This window comes from Amphiura filiformis, chromosome 17, assembly GCF_039555335.1.
Source record: "Amphiura filiformis chromosome 17, Afil_fr2py, whole genome shotgun sequence".
Taxonomy (NCBI): Eukaryota; Metazoa; Echinodermata; class Ophiuroidea; order Amphilepidida; family Amphiuridae; genus Amphiura; species Amphiura filiformis.
In genome coordinates, this window is record NC_092644.1 from 49,280,445 (window position 1) to 49,300,803 (window position 20,359).

A 20,359-nucleotide genomic window follows, 5' to 3' on the forward strand; every position below is an offset into this window, starting at 1 on the left:
TAGAAAACGGTAAACTTCGGACTCTAGGTTAAAGGATCTACAACATTGTATTGAAATGGCATTTCACCCTACACTACTTACTGCAATTTCATGGGTTTGAAGTATTCATGATGCATATATTTCAAACTTGAAACTCAATAGTAATATTACAGCAGATTTTCAGGAAATTTTTGTTAAAATGTAAAATTAAAAAAAGGAAAGAAATAAAATTCAACTTCTGCAATTTTTCATGAGTAAACACGCAACATAAATCTAATGTGAGCGGGGACATGAGACAAATCTATTTGTTTATTTGGCCTCATCTAACTAACCTGACCAAATCAAAGTCTATAATACCAAATCTCAATCTGGTCTTTCACTTACTTTCTGCCGACTCTCAGTACCACTCGTGCTGCCTTTCTTTCCAAAAGAAGATTGATATCTTGAGATGACAAACCCATCCCGATGATATGCACTCTTTTTTTGTTATCCGTTTTATGCACCTGTCCACTCTGGAATGCTTTCTCTGCTGCTTGTGGTGTTTTAAACTTAACAAACCCAAAGTCCAGTGGAACATCTTTCTTGTAACCTTTCTTCACTTGTAAAATTTCCCCATATTTGCTGAAATAATCTTGTAGTTTTGCTTCCGAGTATGACGTTACCCCTTGTAGGGCTATGCTTGATGAGGTTTCCATCTGATGTTCCTTCTGTTGAATTGTTGCATGTTTCTTCCATTTTGTCTCCATTTCTTTCTGTATTGTATAAAATAACACATTTTACTTGATTAGTTGTCACACACAGATGTTTCACAGCTATGAAAGCAAGCACAGACAGCATTACCTGAAACTGTGTTAACATTGCCTGAAAATTAGTATGTTTATACAGGGATAATACAAGCAAAATGCCTGAAATCAGGCAAATACCTGACAATTTAAATCCCTGGTTTCACCACTTCTAAAAATACATACAGTAAACGTTAGTTTTAATATGTCTGGCTAACGTTTTAAAAATGAACAGGTTCTCAATGACAACAATGCTATTTTATACACACAAAAAAAATCATAACAAAACAAAATGAACAAACAATCAAACAAACACAACAAACTTGCTTCCTATTAGTGCCAAATCTTTGGTCCAGTTTCATTTGACACAAAGATAATAATATTTAGTGGTAAATGACTATATGCATCAGTTATTGTGAGGGTATTGCTAACAATCTAAAAAATATGTATTGCTACTCTGCGGAATGAGGCCCAAAGCAAAGATGTTCAGATTGATACAAATATTCTTTATATTCTACACTCTCAGATTGTATCGTTCAATATATCATTCTATTCTAGTCTTGTATTTATGCTCTGTCCTTATTGTACCAAAATGCTTACACCATGTCCTGATGAGGAGCACTCTTGTCATACACCATACTCACAGAATAAACAGCAGGTCATGGGCCTAACTTTTATGTATAATGGAGTTCCCCTTCCAAGTACAATATACGTAATCAGGTACAAGCAGTTCACAAACATAACTCTGCTTCAAACTGCAATAAGCCTTGTATTATAATAAATCAGAAGCATATGTTCCTCCAAATTTCAAATCTGTAACAGTAATATTCGCCTACAACTCCTGAAATAAACCAGTCCTATTTTACCAATATTTTATCTGAAACTTTAATAAGAGGTCAAGATAGTCTCAATCAGTGTATGATGTTAGACACTTGGGCACGACAGTACATATGTGACACGACCTGGTGCAAGGGGGCCAAAGGCGGCAAATTTGAAACCGAGATAAAGGCAAAAATATGGAGTAAAAAACAATAGAATACATAAGAAAATAGACATTAAAAAACTGCACAACTTTAGAACTAAATATGCTAGACCTATGGTGTTTTCAGTAAATGATAGCTTGTTGTATGTATAATGTAATCATTACAGTAACTCAATTTTTAAAAATGCCTTCTTTGGCCCCCATGGACCAGATCGTGTGACATATTTGGATCATAGCAGTGTGATTCTTGTTGCAATGTCTCCTAGACTAAGAACTGACTCTCTATTGGTTTACCTGTAAAAACTTAGGGATCTGATCCTGGCTGCAATGGTTAAAAGAGGTAGGCTGGTTAGAGTTCAGCACCTGTGTAGCATTGCATCAATGGCTAAAGTGGTATTCATGTGGATGTGGTCAGTGACTTACTGTAAACCACATGTGAGAACAGTGTTCTATAAATCAGTGGCTTTTTCCACAAATTATAAAATTACCTAAACCAATAAAACCATGTGAATCCCACAGCATTATTTTCACAAACTCAAAATTAATTTTAACCAAAATGTCGAGGTGATAATGGCAATGAACTAGGCATACTAAAAACCATTAATAATGTAACCATAACTCAGTTATAAGATTAAATGAAAAGATTAAATGCACATAATCAGATGTGACTATCCAGCAAACACAACATTTTACAGCAAACATTTTATTGTCGATGATATAAAGGGTATAAAAGTTTTAATAACATTCCAACAAATATTTCTAAAAACTAGTTATTAAAGAGTTGACAAAATGTGAAAGATCTCTATTCCATTCACTTTCTTCAACCACAGCCTACCATTGCAGAGTATCAGGGCTTTTCACTTCTTATTTACCTTCATGGCGATACTTACATAAAGACTAGCATCACAACCATACCTGTATGTGGAATACACTTTCCATGCACTTTCTTTGAATACTGGGTGGGCCTGCCATTGGCCGAGTATCAGGAGCCGATTCTTTCTTCCATCGCATGAACGGCAAAGCATCAGACCTCTAAAGCAAGCTGCTTACAGAGCTTCATACAGTTGCCTCACACCTCCAGTATTCTATCAGATCACATTCCTGTAAAAATCTCAAGCTGAATATACTGGTTCTGCAGAAAAATGATTCTCACCTATACTTCTGTTTTTGAGAGCATCAAGGTGATCGTTTATATATATATAATTAGCAACCACAGCTTTTGCAAAAGTGATGTAACTTTTGCAACTCATAACATCGAAACACAGCAGTTGTCTGAAACTCCCATTTGTGACACATGAAATAAAGTAACTACATTTGGAAATCAGAGATTAGACCCAAAGAGTTTGACTCTACCATGGGTTAGGCCTATATCATGCGCAAAGCACTACATGCAAACCTTTGTAATGCTCAATTGCTGTTTGATTTCAGGCTTGTGCCGACAAATGCCGGAGGAACATTTTGCTCTCCATGTGCGACAATCCAATATGGTAGATTTACCCTTAGTGATATGCACAGGGCAATTCTGAGTCTGTTCTCTTTGGGTCTAATCAAATGAGAAAAGCAGAGAAATAATAAAGAATTTGTACTAAATTTGTCACATAAAATCAATATTCTACATCAGACATGTGTGTGAAATGTTGTTCCATAAAAGCAAACTAGAAGGTGGCCACAACAAAAGTTATGATCAATTTAACATATTTATCTCCAAATTATTTTACAAAAATACCCCAAAAATCTTGGTAAAAATGCTTTAGTGACAATATTTCATTATGTGTATAAGGAGTTAAGTTTTCAAAATTCTGAGCACCTAGCACACCGACATCGCCTGGTTTATAATCACATTGTACAGCAGAGACACTAAAATGAATACCCGGGATCGATACACGTGAATGTGCTATGCACAATTTGCTATTCAGACGATAAATCTTTGGATACTGGGGAAGAAAATGATGAATATCTCCCGTAATTTTTTTATTCTAAAGAAGCCATATTTTTATGCTTGCACTTGAATATATGTGTTGAAAGGATATGATAGTCGTTAGCTTGCGTATTGAGAAAGAACCGTGCGTTTTGAGCTCAAAAACTGACAAAGATTCTGATTTTATATGTGCCGGACTATATAGCGCAGCGTAGGCCACTCGTGGAGGCAGTCGAAAAGCAGATGACCTCATGGCGTATACCATACTCACTGACCTTAGCCTTAGTCGGATGTCCCTCGGCCCATTATGCGTCTCAAAACTATTAAACAGGTCGGAACAAAATGGCAATGCGTGGCTGTGGATTCAACCTACCATGGCGATTTCTGCCATGAAGATATCGGGGCGATGACACTGTGCCTCCCGCTTATTTTGTCAGAGTTAATTGACAAAAAAACCACATTCGGCACTGGATTTTTAAATCTTCGTAAACTTTGAGACATACAATTTTTTGCCTGATAGAGGTAAACGAAAGCGCCACAAATTGATACCAATTTGAAACTATAATTCCAATTCATTATTGTGGTAAACTGCAATAAACAGAGGATGCAGGGGAATATCACCACAAGATGTGTTACTCTACAAGTGGCTATATTTTGTGAATCCAGCATCCAGCCACAACTGCGAAACTAAAGACACACTAATGTTCAAGTGCAGGATTGAGGAACCGCAAACTTCCTATGCAGTATACATATATACAATCGTACTGCTTGTAATCGTATAATGCATGGTGGGACTCATAATCCCAAGGTAGCACGAGGTTGTGGGTTTAAATCTCTGCAGCTTCAATGTGTTGTGCACTTAGGCAAAGATTCTTCCCCCTATTGCCTCAATCTACATTCTACACACCCAGATTGGTACACTTTTGTTCAATGCCGGGAAGGTAACACACTCCCTGTGAAGGAGGCCTAGCTATCCCCCGCAGCAGCATTTCATGGAAGAGTCTGGTTCAATCGCTTCAAAAGCAAGATCACAGGTTTGACCCCCTTACCTTTACCTTTTTTATTCACCAGCATAAGAAAAAGGAGACAAGACACAGATACCATAAATGTCATACTGAGTCATAATTTTATTCATCGTCATCAACAAGCATCGCTTTATCCCCTACTTGAATCACAAAATGCTTCTTTAACCTGTACATATGAAAGAGATAGGATCTAAAGTGCCCTGCCTCTGCCATGTTTGCGTGTCACTCATGGAAAGCAAAATAGTGGACCTCTGTATTATTTTGTCATATGCACCCAGGTAACTTTGTCTCCTTGTTTACGTGTGGACAATGCTCTATATGCAAACCTTTGTAACTCGCAAGCTTTAAAATGCAAATTGTCATTGGATTTCAGGCTTTGCCGATAAAAAATCTCGGAGGTACCCTATTCTACTCTCCATCTTTGTGCGACAAAACCAATATGGCGGATTTACCATAGCATTGCATACAGGGCAATTCTGAGTCAGGACTTTTGGGTCTGATCTCTTTGGTTCAATTAATATAGCAAATTAATGCTTATTTTAAAACATTGCAAATAATTTCAAGTCCAGAGTCAACAATACTAATTTTTTTTCCATATTAAGCAGGAAAAAAAAAAAAAAAAAAAAAAAAAAAAAAAAAAAAAAATATATATATATATTAAGTTTGTACTTTATGATAACTTTCTTGTGTATCATTGCTCTCTTATTAGCACAATCATACTTGTTCCAAAAATGCTCAAATCTTAATTTGTCACAAAATTTTATTACAAAACATCTTTACGGCATATTGCGGTAGTCAAACAAACAAACAACAAACAAACGAAAGTTAAAGAGATCTGATTTTGGAATACCACAACAATTAGCAGTGGCTAGAGTTAAGGTCTGCCTCTTTGTTCAAAAGGGGACAAATACCTTTTGGTTTACCTTTGGAAATAAAACTAGATGGACCGCGGTTCTCGGATGTCGCGGTTTTCGACGCAAAGCGTCGACCGTGATGCCTCCACCAAAGGGAGTGATGTGGCACGTACTCACAAGTTGATACAAAGCTGGGTGACCCCGGATGACCCCTGGGTGACCCCAAAATGACCTCCCAAACATTTGGCTCTAAATGTGACTGTACTCACCAAGTTTCATGGCCATATGATAGTTCAAACTAATTTGACCTCAGATGACCCCTGGTGACCAAAATGACCTGGCTTTAAATGTTGACTGTACCCACCAAGTTTCATGCCCATATGATAGTTTTTACTAATTTGACCTCAGATGACCCCTGGTGACCCCAAAATGACCTTCCAAAAATTTGGCTCTAAATGTTGACAGTACCCACCAAGTTTCATCCCCGTACGACAGTTTTTAGTAATTTGACCTAAGGTGACCCCTGGATGACCTCGGATGACCCCAAAATGACCTTCCACAAATTTGGCTCTAAATGTTGACTGTACCCACCAAGTTACATGCCCATATGACCATTTTGCTAATTTACTAATTTGACCTCAGATTGACCTTTGACCTCAGTATATGACCTTGAACCCCAACCAAAAAAAAAGTATCCATAGTTTTTGACCATGACGCACCTATCCTGAAATTCTGAAGTCAATCCGCCCATTCATGCCCGAGATACATCATCCGGACGGACGGAAGCACGGAAGCTCGGACATTGCAAAAACAGTATACCTAATTCCATATTTTTTCTACAAAATGATAAAATTATAATACTTTTCACTATTAGAATATGTTCTCTTTCATTTGGAACCAAAATAATGAGGTAAATTGAAAGACAATACAAACTATATCAAAATGAATGGAACAGACAATTTGTGTCACTATGTTATGTCCATTTCAGGCTCAAGTTTTTGTGAATATTTAAAATTACAGTATTTTATCTTTTCTAAGAATTTAAGGTACATGCTTTTAAAGGAAGTGAGATATTAATTGAGAGCACCTATTCAATGCATATTTTGAGCCGTGTGGCTATTCAACTTGTATTGTGTGAGTAAAACAATGAATACATTGATCTTCATTCGAATGACAATGCATGTAGCTCCCAGACGCAACAACCTATTGGCTTCAGATTATCAGATCATGTATGCCCCTTTTAATTAGTAGCATGACAATTACACCTATTACTAGCGGAGATGTCGGTCAATTTTGTCAAAAAATCCTGAAATAGCACAAAATTTCCTGAAAAATGTACTTTGCCCATACATTTGTACAGGATCATCCGAGTACAATTTCCTGAAATCAGGAAATTTCCAGAAGACTGACAACAGTGTACTAGCTATTTTTGACAATTTCACATATCCCGGTGCCAATCATTTTGATACAGTGTAATAGCCATAATCCAGCAACTAGATTGTGAATGTATGTATCATCAAATCTGGCAGGCTATTTAAATCCAGGGATCCCAGAATAACATTAATAAATATTAGAACTTGTCATAATTACACACTTTTCACAGGATATATTTTATCAAAAGTACATTACAATTCATACATAGTGGTAGACAAAATAATCGAAGTTTGAACTTCAACACTACACTATTTTTCGCAGCATCATTCGCAGCATCACCATCTGCTGAAGATGTTAGTCGACCTAGCGAAAATGTTCTAGGTGAGTGAAAAATAGTGCAATGTAGAATTTACAATTGTGTGAAAACCGGAATTTCTTTAAAATAATATTTATTTATTTAGGGACACCCCTTTGAACAATTATCTAAATTAAATGTCAATTCTTAACAAATATTAAATGAAATCACATAGCTAGGTTACAGATACCCAGCCTGTATACCGCCGCAAAGTTAAAGAAACCTTCCAGTTCCGCTCTTGGAATATACCACAGATTTGAGCATAACCTGCATACTTCAGAGGCCACCAGTGATCAATGCATTATTATCTGATCACATTCATGAATGTGTATAAAATCAGGAGGTAACCCAAATCTGATAGATAGAGTCTGTCTTGTATCAAGTTGATTATAACACTATGTTGGATATCGCAGGGGCAGATTCAAATCGTGCACATTAAGCTAATCTTGCGGGCGTATACACACATGGACAGGCCATTTGTCCATACGGTGGCGATGCAACCACGTAAATGTACCAATTTGAATCTGGCAATGCAAAATCCAACATGGCGTTACTCTCAACTTGAGACAAGACACACTATAGATAAAGGCAATTCCCATACAAAATGTCTCTTCATAATCTCAACAAAATACACATCAAAGTGGTATAAACAATCTCGCACAGAGGTGATCATGTGAATGGACTGTGACTCAGCAGCAGGTGGGGGCCATGATTTTTCAGATACATGTATAACATTGGCAGTTCTAAACAAGTTAAATCAAGATGGGCTATTCCAGTTGAAATTCATACACCCCCATGGAAGACATGTCCCTCTCGTAATAACCATGCAGGTAAGATGTCACCTTCCAGCCCTGTTTATCTGCTTTTTATTCCAGTCATTTAAAGGGTTAGTGCAGAGACCTTATTCAACAGCTGCCCTATAGATACTGAAGTGACCAAAATGAGACAAATTTTTGTCTCAAGTACATGTACCAAGTGTTCGTCCTGGTATTTCTGGACTCAGGTTACTGACCTGGGCCGATCTGTCACCATTGCTGGTGATGGAATCAAACATTAAATCCATAAATGGATCAAAACCATGTTTGGATAGCGACAGGATCGATGCATCCCTTCATGATTACAACTGGGTGGTAAAATACTAAACATTTTGTACATTTTAATCATTGGAGGGGTTTGATAGAGCGTTGACTGTCAAAAAACAAATTGTGGAATCAGTTGTGCAGAGCACTGCCATGAAAGATCTGTTCCCAGAAAATGAGAGAAAAGTTTCATATTTTGTTATGTCCAGATTTATAATCTGTGAATCATAAGCTTTAAGGGGTACTACACCCCTGCCCAATTTTGTGCCTATTTTTGCATTTTTCTCAAAAATTATAGCACATTGGTGACAAGTAAGATATGTATATGATAGGGGCAAGGACTACAACTACAGCACTGGAAATTTTATTTCAGCACAGACAACAGTTGTGGAGTTACAGTCAAAAATGAGGGAAAACCAATATTTGATCAATGAATCAATAACAACCTGCTTTGAGTTGCTGAATTTTAAGTACAGTAGTTGTATTCCTTGCCAAAATGATATACATATCTTACTCGTCACCAATGTGCTATAGTTTTTGAGAAAAATGCAAAAATAGGCACAAAATTGGCCAGGGGTGTAGTACCCCCTTAATGTGATATATAACTTGCCCAGGTTTCTCCTTCACTTGGGTGTTCAAAAGTCAATATTTCACAGAGGAATTTGTTTGTTTTCTGGCATGTTCAATGAACCATAAAGCTGAATTTAAACTTGATCGCTGCAAAAGCGATTCTCAGGCATGTTTAGTGTTTACTTCCGTTTTCAGAGCGTCAAGCCAATCAAACGATACAAATCGCTGTGGCAAAAACGATGTTGCTTTTGCGAGTTGAAGTAATCTCAACTTCCCGAGCGATGACGCTTGACACTTGAATGCATCAACAATTATTTCCAACCAACTAGATCTATTATTTTGCCAATTTACCTTTCTTGATTATTAACTTTCGGTGATGAATTCCAAGGCAATAATTATTGACAGCAATGGATGTTCTAAAAATGTATTTTGTGGCATTTAGAATATTATAATTGTCGTCTGCAATCGCTATCACCGTGATAAGTGTAAATGCAAAAGCGACGAGCCATACATCACAAAATTCAGCAATTGCCCAACGCTTTTCAAAAGCGGTTCATCACAATCTCTTGGTGATCGAGTATAAATTCAGCTTAACTCTGTTTTCTTCCGTGATGACTTTCCACTCATTTTGTGAAAACAAGTCTAATATGTGGGGGGGGGGGGAGAGGTAAATTGGTATTACCTCTAACATTCTATATTCAACCGTTCATGTATTAGCATGCAAAATATTAAAACAAGAAATCAGTCTTTGCCATTGCTCACCCCTATTACTTAATCAGGATGCCCACATCAGCTAGTTAAGCATGCTGGTCAACCCCTAAGTCACTAAAATGCCCTATGTCTGTAGCCCACCATTGACTCTTTTCTACCTCAACTTGACCACCTTCCTTTGCACACACAAATCACATGGCTATCTCCAATTATCCAATATCAATAGTTTGTTCTATACCACTGCTGAATTTGTGATACCAGCAACTGAAATGGAGACAAAAAGTAAGCATTTATGAAGTACACATCAACCAAAAAAGCCTCACTTGATTGAGTGGTCATACCTTTGAACATAATAAAAGGTGTATAGCCAGATTAAGTATCACCCCCCCCCCCCCTTCTTTACCTCTTCAAAATGCAGATTTTGGCATCAGGTGAAAGTTCATGAACAAAATGTGTTTAACCAAATCAACTTTGCAGGTTCATTTGATGGTTCAAACTATCTTCAACATGTTCCCAAAATTAAACAGTGGCCCAAAGCGTGTACAGTGGCGCAGCTTCCCACCTGTGAGAAGTGTTGCCGTCTGTGTGATGCTGGCCACCCTGGTAATCACAGGTATTTAAGATTTGTAGGCTTTTTTGTACTTTTTAGCCCATTTTTGTAAAAGTTGGCCCCCTTGAAAGTTATCTTTCCCTCGCCCCTTTACCCACCCTCTGAAAGAGGGCTGGCCACTGAGCATGTAGGGGTCAATCAAAGGTCAACACAAGGGTGAAATTTCAAACTTGCTCAAATTTGGTTTAAAACAATACCATAGTATATTCCTCACATCAAGGATTCAGAAAAAGTATAGTTTGACCTCTCTGCCACATACCGTTCTGAATTATAAGCAATATGGTCAAAGATGGGGTGGTCAGATATTTGGCCACACAGGGGTCAGAAACTGAAAGTCCTCCAATTTCAATGAAAATGGTTTCAAATTATTCATCATGCATAAACAGGTCAAATAAGGAATTGTACATTTAGGTGTTAATATGGCAGTTAGTAATGACTCACCTGGTTTTATGTCCCTTCATCCTGAGTCATGGCCACTTCTTGGAGCTTAGAATGGCTTTGTTGCTGTTGACTTGGTTCCTCTGGCTGTGTTTCAGCCTCCCTAAGTTCATTCCTTCATCTGGAGTCATGGTCACTTCTTGGGCAGCAGAATCCTCTTTAGACTGAACTTGTTCGGCTGAGAATTGGTCTTACAGTGTTCAGCCTCGACTCCACTCTCATTTTTGGTTGCTGCTATATCATCATCAGTATGTGCTTTTTTGATAGCATTTGCAAATGAGTCCAAAACTAAGCCATAGCCCTTGTCATTTAGATGGAAGCAATCAATATGAAATAAGTCCTTGCTGTGTCTTTCAATGTATGCATGTAGTACTATTTGACACCCCTCTTGTTCCATCAACTTAGCAAACACTTTGTTCACTTGCCTACGTAGTTTATCTGCAATCCTCTGCACATGCCACTTGAAGTAGAATCGACGGGCAAGTATCTCGGAGTAAATCACTTTGGTTTTTGGTAACATTCTTTTACACACTTCTACTGCCCCTTGGACCTTGCCAGTTATGGAATATCTGGTGTTGTTCCTGTTCCCATCACATAAGTCATAAATTCCTAAATGGATCAGCACAATGTCTGGAGGATAACATGATCTTTTCATCTCCTCATTAATCATGTCACCTAGATCATCCAGTGAAGCTTCTGGCCTACCCATAAATGTCACTGATATGCCCAAGTGATCCAGCTCTAGATTGCATCCCCCTGGTCTTGACTGGGCCACCTGCTTTGCATGAATTACATGGCTATCTCCAATTATCCAAACCTTTGTCAAATTTGCACTATCAGCTCCTGAAATTGAAATGTACAGAAAGACAGAATTAACAGTTAGTAGAACAAATGTTCATACATACTCACGATATAACGGCATTTCTGATTGGATTTGGGCCCTTTTTTGCTGGTCATAAATTCCGTTTATGACCAGTACGCAGGGCATAAACAAGCTGCGTCACGCAGCGTTGGAACCCAATTAACGTGATCAACGATTTGCTAGTGTTGCGTACACGCGCATGTCACCGCGTTCATCTCACGCGTTGACTCCCAGCCGTTGACCTTATGAGCCGAGTTGCTTCCTGCAAGTAGGCCTACTCATTTTCTCCCAACTTTTGAAGGAAAACGATATGGAAATGTTATTTAAACGTGTAAACCCTTATTATTTTCATTTGTATTGAATTGCTAACAATGTTCAGAATGTTGGGTATGTATGAACGGGGTTCATTCATAGGATTTCGGGCATGATCGTTGATTTATAAACAGCGATCACGCCTCAATCCTATGAATGAACCCCTAATTAAAGTGTGACCCCACAGTGTGAAACTGTAGATGAAGGAAAGCCTGTAGGAGGCCTAACAACATGGAATTTTTTTTAATGATGTACAGAGCTGTAAAAGGCACTCTGAAGTTCTAAAGAGGCGGTCGGTTTAGAAGAGCTGTTTGGATCAAATACCAAGACAAAATAAAGACCAAGTGATTCTCTGATGGGAGCTTTCCATCAGTCTGATATACAGAACTTAACGACCTGTGAACAGAAATACTTGAAGCCAAATTTGTAAAAATAACTGAAGGCTCTGCTGATAGATACCCACTGCCAATTTCATACCAAGCAAGCACAAACCATCCAATGAAAAGTCAGTCTGTGTAAAACAAACGATAGTCTGTATGCATTCCTCGAGTCAGTAATTTATAAAAAATGTAGCTGTTTCTGAGAAAATCACAAAATTCGATTTTACTCAACTACCTCAAGGAAGGAAGTTAAATGGACTATAACAGTCATACAGGGTTTACACTAAGCAACAGAATTGAATAACCACTAGAGATGCTACACCTTGCATTTAGAAAAGAATGGCTTCAAAACCCAACTGCAAGTCGACCGCTGGCACCCAGGCAGAACCGGTGATTGGGTCTGGTTTCTATTCGGAACAATAGAAGACAGTTAAACCGGGAATTTTGCCAGGGCACCGGCAGTCAACCAGGAGTTATTTTTTATTCCATCCCTTAGATCTTACCTGGGTTTTTGACCTGCTGACTTGGTTCCTCTGGCTGTGTCTCAGCCTGTCGCAGACTCATCCCTTCATCCTGATTCAAGGTCACATCTTGGGGATTAGAATCCTCTGTAGTCTGGCCTTGTTGGTGTTGCTTTGTTTCCTCTGGCTGTGCCAGGTTCTTCCCTGCATCCTTTGCTATGTCTTGGTGTTTAGAATCCTCTGTATTCTGGGCTTCTTTTTGTTTACTTATTTCCTCTGGTTGTCCTTCTACTTGCCCTGGGTTTGAATCTTCATCATGAGTCATGGCCACTTCTTGGGGAAGAGAATCCTCTGTAGACTGGACTTGTTGCTTTTTGAATCTGTCCTTGTTTTTCACATCAGTATATATTTGTGTAATCATATTTGCATACGCGACCATCATGAGGCCATAGCCTGCATCAGATAGATACAGACAATCTACATATAATTCTATGTCAGTGCTGCTAATATATCTATGTTTTATAAACTCCCATCCTGCACTGCGCCACACCTTAGCATGTGACTTGTCCATATGCTTGCGCACCCTCTCAGCTGTGCTCTGGTCATCAAAGTTTCTGTAAAATTGACAGGGGAGCATCCCTGAAAAAATAACTGAAGTTTGTGGTAACATACTTTTGCACACTTCCACTAACTCAAAGCTCATATGATACATACTCCCATGTGACATGACATTGAAATCATTCATCCCTAAATGGATCACTATGATATCTGGGTAATATGATGATTCTTGCATCCCCTCCTCAATCAGATTACCCAGATCACTTAATCCAGCGCCTGGTCGACCCCTAAAAGTCACTGAAATACCAAACTGATCAAGCCCTAGATTGTAACCCCCTGGTTTCAGCTTAGCCACCTTCTCCATGCGCAGAACATGATCATCTCCAATTATCCATACCTCTGTTGAGTTTGGGTTACACGCAACTGAAATGCAGATAGTAAACCAGCATTAAAGATTAGTAATTAATAGATAACCCTTTAACCTCTGCGTAACTCATAATGCGTAATACAAGGATTTCTTGAAAAGATACACCAATTTTGTTCACCTTTGAAAGTCATTCCTTGCACACAATTTGAAAACACATTAAAGTAGCCTTAAGGAATACTACACCTGGCAAATTTTGTGTCTATTTTGCATTTTTCTCAAAATTATAGCACATTGGTGACAAGTAAGATATGTATATTATAGGGCAAGGACTACAACTACTGCACTGAAAATTCAGCAACTCAAGGCAAGTAGTTATTGATTTATTGATCAAATACTGGTTTTCCCTCCCTCAAATGTTGTCTGTGCTGAAATAAAATTTCCAGTGCAGTAGTTGCCCCTATAATATGCATATCGTACTTGTCACCAATGCACTATAATTTTTGAGAAAAATGCAAAAATAGGCACAAAATTGGCCAGGGGTGTAGTATCCCCTTAATGTTCAGGAATGGTTACTGCTTAGTGCCCATACCTAAATACCAGTGTACTGCTTGGCTGGGGAACAGGGCTGTCAACTCTCACGCATTGGCCGTGAGTCTCACGCATTGGGTCACTTTCTCACGGTCTCACGCCAAGGTAGTATACTCTCACGCCTAGGTAGTAAATCTCACGCAAAAAGCTGGAAAATGAGTAAAATCTCACGCATCGTCATGAATAATTTGTTGCTCCTACCCCCCGCTTTTCACATTGTCGAGCGCCGTGGCTCAAGTAATCATGGTACAAAATGAACATTGAGTCGGCAAATCCCGACACGCCTCTGTCTCACGGCAAGCAATTCCAAAAAGTTGACAGCCCTGCTGGGGAATCCCTCATTCAATGGGAGCTTAAGCATTGTGGTTGCAGTAAGCTGCTGCGCTTTGGCTGGGGAAGGCTGGGCACTGGTAAATAGGTGTGGGCCCTTATACCTATCACATACATGTATGTGACATGATCAAGGGGAATGAGTCGCATGTCTGGAATTTTCAATTAGAATGGTTTAACATCATTTTCTGGCAGTTTATGAATGCTACATTTTGATGCAAACCCCATCAAAATCGGACATCTGGTTTAAGTTATGAGCAATTAATCAATAGCTAAAAACAATATGATATAAAACAAAAAATGTGAACACTGTTTTTGCAAAATATCTCAAAAACAATATTAGCGACATCCAACTCATTCCCATGTCACATATTTTAATCACATGATCCTCAATTGATACACTGTACATCAGTTGAAAAATAAAATAGTAGAAATTGGAACATAAACAACAGGCATCACCATGAACAGAGGAAATGCAACACCGGAATTGCAGATAGCAGTTATTGTGCTATACTTGGCTGTATTTCATGAAGCCAAGCAGTATCTGGCCAATTGGATACCCTATGTAGGGTGGGTAGGGTACACACTATATACACACAGTTGGGTATACACATCACATAATCTGTAATCTTGCCAAATTGAGAAAACTTATTGAATGCAGTTAAAAAAAAATTAAATCGAGTACTGGAACCTACTTGTATTACAATTTGCTATGTTGTGTCTGATACACCATCAGACTTCCTCAGGCAACTGACAGCCTGGCAGGCAGGGATGGTCATGGCTATGGATTTTCTTGATGGCGCAGTCCCACAGCAGAAAAACGTACCTTCCCATGCAGCCTATGTGCGTAGATCCCGCATGGAACCCGCTATTGAAAACCTGCACGAGGCACCCATATTTAGAGGCAGCGTACTTCGTACTGTAACGTGCTCACTTAGTTTTTTCTTCACATTATTGATCCTCATATTAAACTGGAAACTGGGTACCATAACGCTTTTCAATGTAAAAGAGCATCATCTTTTGACCAAGAAAAAGTAAACGGATACCAGCTAGATATTTCTAACGGTCACTTCCCTGTCAGTCTCTTCTGCAGCTAGTACTGACCTGCTGACGGCCTGCTGACTACGGCTTGTGTGGCGTGAGCGGAATCAAGCCAGCAGTAGAAGAGACGGTTTCCTGACCATGTGCGATAATTACGCAAGCACGACTAGCTCTGGGTCTTTTGTAAACACAGGAATATCACAGTGATTTCAACACGAAATGGAAACTGCCAATATCGTAAATCTCGATCAATTTGCTGTGATTTTCTTTGAAATTCGTCATCTAGGCCTATGATGCTTAAAAGAGGAACCCCATATGTAGTGGGGGCCTGCAGAGGAAGAATTGAGTGCCAACATTTTTACAATTTGTATGTATTTTTTCGACAATGATACCAGTTTTAGAATAGATAGACTGACTGGAAAACACATAGGGCCTACACACACCCCACACACGTGTACCGTGCCGCATTGTATAAGCTACATAAATATAACAACGCACGGATGGCAGGTCACCGTATTAAATGCCATTTACTTGAACATCCTTGCCCTAAAAACCCCGGCTAATCCACAAAACAATTTAATTATGATGCTGAAATCAACAAAATATTGCAGTCTTCATTATTTTGAGTCAGTGATCACCCAGGGTTAATACTGGTATGTTTACCCATCCTACTATCGCAAAGCATGATGGAAGGTGCGTTTGTCTGCTGTGGCGCAGTCCTATTCATGAGATAAATCATGTAATAGTCCCCCTTGTTTAGTGATGGTTGATTTACTCTTCCCAGATGGCTTCTTTGATGCATCTCCTGTGTCACAGCTCCATAAGGCCTAAAAAGAGGTTGATTACCCTTTCCCAACCGACTCAAAAAATCCCAGTCACTTTTTTTGTTTATAAAGATAGAGGGCGGCATGTAATCGTGAGTGCGCGCTGGTTTGAATCTGAAAGGTTCTGATTTTTCTCTTTTATTACAGTGCCAGTTTGCCTGGGCTTCACTGCTTTATTTTTTATTATTATTTTTTTTCAAAGTGGAAATCGAGGGTTGAGAGCTAGAAAGCCTCAACTCTTAATCTGCTCACTTAAACTGAGTATAAAGTCACCAGGGCGCTATAGAAGAAACAATTCATTAATCATGCCAAAATTCAATAGAAAACAAAAGATTTTTGCAGTCCAAAGCAAGGAGCCAACTTCATGCTCATTTTTAGCTGGTCATAATGAGTTAATGGCTTTCCGGGTCTGAACCCTTGAAATGTAGCTTTTTAAACATTTTGATGTAGTTCTCAGCACTAAATATTGGACCCAATTAATTTATTCACCAATAGATGTCAATTAATGCTGAAAAACAAACACTGATTCATTGAAGTACCACATTGTTTCATAACCACTAAGGTATAGGACATTTTTTGTTTTAGCTATTATAGCCCCTCTCCAGAAGTATTTGATTATATTTTTACTTGCTCCAGTAGCATTCGATGCAAATTTTGTTAATTGTTACACAATTGAATACCTGAGTGGAAGAAGGGCCCAACTCCAATTTTTTACAAAAATGAGTTAGACCCAGCATACCAGCAGACTGTTCTTCCTTGTGTGTGAAAGATGAACCAAAATCTACTCTCTAAATAGTCCTCCATGTACACTTAATCATTGTTTTCATTGAAGAAAGGCCCAACTCCATGGAGTTGGGCCTTTCTTCCACAAATATTGGATTGAAGAGGAATTTTGTTCATCCATGAAATCTGCTTTTCACTACAAGAAACTTTCTTGCTAACATATTACATGCTTCTACTTGTGCAATTAATGGATGATTATCAAATTTCTGTAGCTATTTATAACACATCTGCTTAGAGAACTGGCACTTGCAATATATTAGTGGAAGAAGGGCCCAACTCCAGCTCGTATTAAGACATGTACCATTGCCATGGATTCCATGGAAACATCATATATAATTTAGAATGTATGTACTATTGTATGTTCATGTATTAAAGGTCCCCTGAAGATGAAAACGTTCTGTCTATAAAACTTTTCCAAATATTAAAAACAGTTTTGATGGAGTTGGGCCCTTCTTCCAATCAGGTATTCAATTGGAAGCAGTTCTTTTTTATGAGCATATCTAATGTGTGAGAGTAAAATTGAGGGCGTCACTGTGAAGCAAATCACACATTATGGCTTTAAGTGTCCTTTCCAGCCTTCTCTAATATTAATCTCCATAGACTTTACATGTTGAATGAAAAGGTCCATCAAAAAAGAATAGCATTCAAGTTTGTAATAAAATTTGCACAAAATGCTAATTGAGCAAGTACGTATGCAAGGGAGCTATACGATATTTTCTTATGTATTGTATGTCACTGGTATGTAAATGGCATTTTCAAAAATAAAATGCCCATCTGAAACATAGGTAGTACACAGGATAAATGGCAGCTGGATGTATACAGGGGAATTCCCTCCCAGGATGTATTGTAAAATGTGAAATGCCACCTAATGATTTTTTAATTTGCCCTTTCAGCTCAAATTTTATTTGGGTCGGTACTGTAGGTCGATTTTGTTAAAGATCCCAAAGAATGCCCAAAATCCCACTTGAACACACTGAATTTGTGAAAATTGTTACAACTTTTATTGTGATACTTTGTAGCAAAGCTTGGTGGAATTTATGTTGCAGAATAAAGCATATTTGGGATCTTTAAAAAAATCAACCTACCGACCCAAATAAAATTTGAGCTGAAAGAGCAAATTAAAAATTCAGTGTCTTTGAGGTGGAGGAAAACACACTAATCTATGCACAAGTTTGAGCATATCTTACTATAATTCACCAGAATCTGTCCATCTGTTTGTGTGTTTGTCTGTCCGCCTCTTTTCTCGGAGACTGGGGGTCGCGTTCCTCAAACTTGGTGGGTGGGTGCAGCTTGGTATGAGGAAGAACGAGTTTATATTTTTTAAGGTCAAAGGTCAACGACCGGGTCAAGTCCAATTGAAGTCTAATTTCAAATTGCTCCTATACTATAATTCACCAGAATCTGTCCATCTGTTTGTGTTTGTCTGTCCGCCTCTTTTCTCGGAGACTGGGGGTCGCGCGTTCCTCAAACTTGGTGGGTGGGTGCAGCTTGGTATGAGGAAGAACGAGTTTATATTTTTTAAGGTCACAGGTCAACGACCGGGTCAAGTCCAATTGAAGTCTAATTTCAAATTGCTCCTATGGAGCTCAAACTTGGTGGGTGTGTTGACCTTGGACTAACAAATAAAAGTTTCAACGGTGACCTTTTCGTCGGACCTATGGTTAAGAGGTCATAGGTCAAAAAAAGTAGAAACTTCAAATTGCCCCTATTCAGCATCAAGTGGTTACGTAATTCTCTTGGTTACCGGATCACGCTTTTTGGTATGCCTTCGAAAGTGCCATATACTTTGTGTGGTGATCGTTTCGATCGTGGTTCATTACTCAAGAGCGTGATCCCGTTGACATAGTAACATTACGTAACTTTGATACTGAATAGAGCTCAAACTTGGTGGGTGGGTGGATCTTGGACTAACAAACAAAAACTTCCACAGTGACCTTTTTGTCGGACCTACGGTTAAGAGGTCATAGGTCAAAAAATGTAGAAATTTCAAATTGCCTCTATGGAGCTCAAACTTGGTGGGTGAGTGGATCTTGGACTAACAAACAAAAGTTTCCACGGTGACCTTTTCGTCCGATCTACGGTTAAGAGGTCATAGGTCAAAAAAGGTAGAAATTTAAAATTGCCCCTTTGGAGCTCAAACTTGGTGGGTGGGTGGATCTTGGACTAACAAACAAAGGTTTCCACGGTGACCTTTTTGTCAGACCTACGGTTAAGAGGTCAAAGGTCAAAAAAGGTAGAAATTTCAAATTGCCTCTATGGAGCTCAAACTTGGTGGGTGAGTGGACCTTGGACAAACAAACAAAAGTTTCCACGGTGACCTTTTTGTCAGACCTACGGTTAAGAGGTCATAGGTCAAAACACGTAACAATTTCAAATTGCTCATATAATGGAGCTCAAACTTTGTGGGTGGGTGTAACTTTGGCCAAGAAAGCTCAGGGTTGCGTTTGTTAGGTCATCCAGGTCAAAGGTCAGGTCAAATGTCAAATTGATGGCGAAAGTCAGGTCAAATTGCAAAAAGCTGCAATTGAGCTCAGCTGTTAGGAAAGTGATCCCAGCCAAAGGACACCCTGATTTTGAGATCTGCAAAAGCCATTAACCATGATAGCCGAAAACCGCGAAATACGGGTAACCGCCTAGTTTCTTTAATTTGAATGATTTGGCTATCCCAAAAGTTTTGAGATGTTTCTTTACACATTCCAAAAGTCCAAAGATATATGGATTAACCCCAGACGGAGACAAGGAAACACAAAGAACGCTACTAAATTTCGACTATACTTATTGGCCATCAGGATAGACAATAATTTTATTTTCATAGAAACTCCACTTGTAGATTCCAGCCATTATATCATTAAAACAGAGATGCCAGTCAGTTTCACTCAAAAAACTTGAAAAGCACATGAATGCTGGCCAAAAGTCCAAAAACAGGCTGAAAATAAATAAAAACACAGGAATTTGAACTCACAAAAAACCTGAATTCAAGTTAAAACCTGAAAACTGGCATCTCTGTTATAATCAAGGGGTTTGAGCACAACCCATGAAAGTCAAACAAAAAGAGGGGATTTCCATGGTTGTTTGATGTGATCATTTATTAAATTTTCTAACAAAACATTATATAATATTCAATTCTAAACCTGGAAAAGACCAACAGGCATCACACAGTAATATATACATATATT

At 38.6% G+C, this 20,359-nt stretch overlaps 2 protein-coding genes across 2 annotated transcripts in view; both read right to left on the bottom strand.

Moving 5' to 3' along the window:
• The window catches only part of LOC140137910 (uncharacterized), a 50,109-nt gene extending 39,320 nt beyond the window's left edge, over positions 1-10,789 (bottom strand). The window contains exons 1-2 of the mRNA XM_072159715.1: positions 10,681-10,789; positions 364-731 (exon numbers count right to left, since the gene is read on the bottom strand). The gene's annotated coding sequence lies outside the window, so the exon portion shown is untranslated. The remainder of the gene's footprint in view (positions 1-363; positions 732-10,680) is intronic.
• The window catches only part of LOC140137911 (uncharacterized), a 33,466-nt gene continuing 23,787 nt past the window's right edge, over positions 10,681-20,359 (bottom strand). The window contains exons 3-4 of the mRNA XM_072159716.1: positions 12,735-13,673; positions 10,681-11,520 (exon numbers count right to left, since the gene is read on the bottom strand). Coding sequence (XP_072015817.1) covers positions 10,811-11,520; positions 12,735-13,673 — 1,649 coding nt within the window. The 3' untranslated portion in view covers positions 10,681-10,810. The remainder of the gene's footprint in view (positions 11,521-12,734; positions 13,674-20,359) is intronic.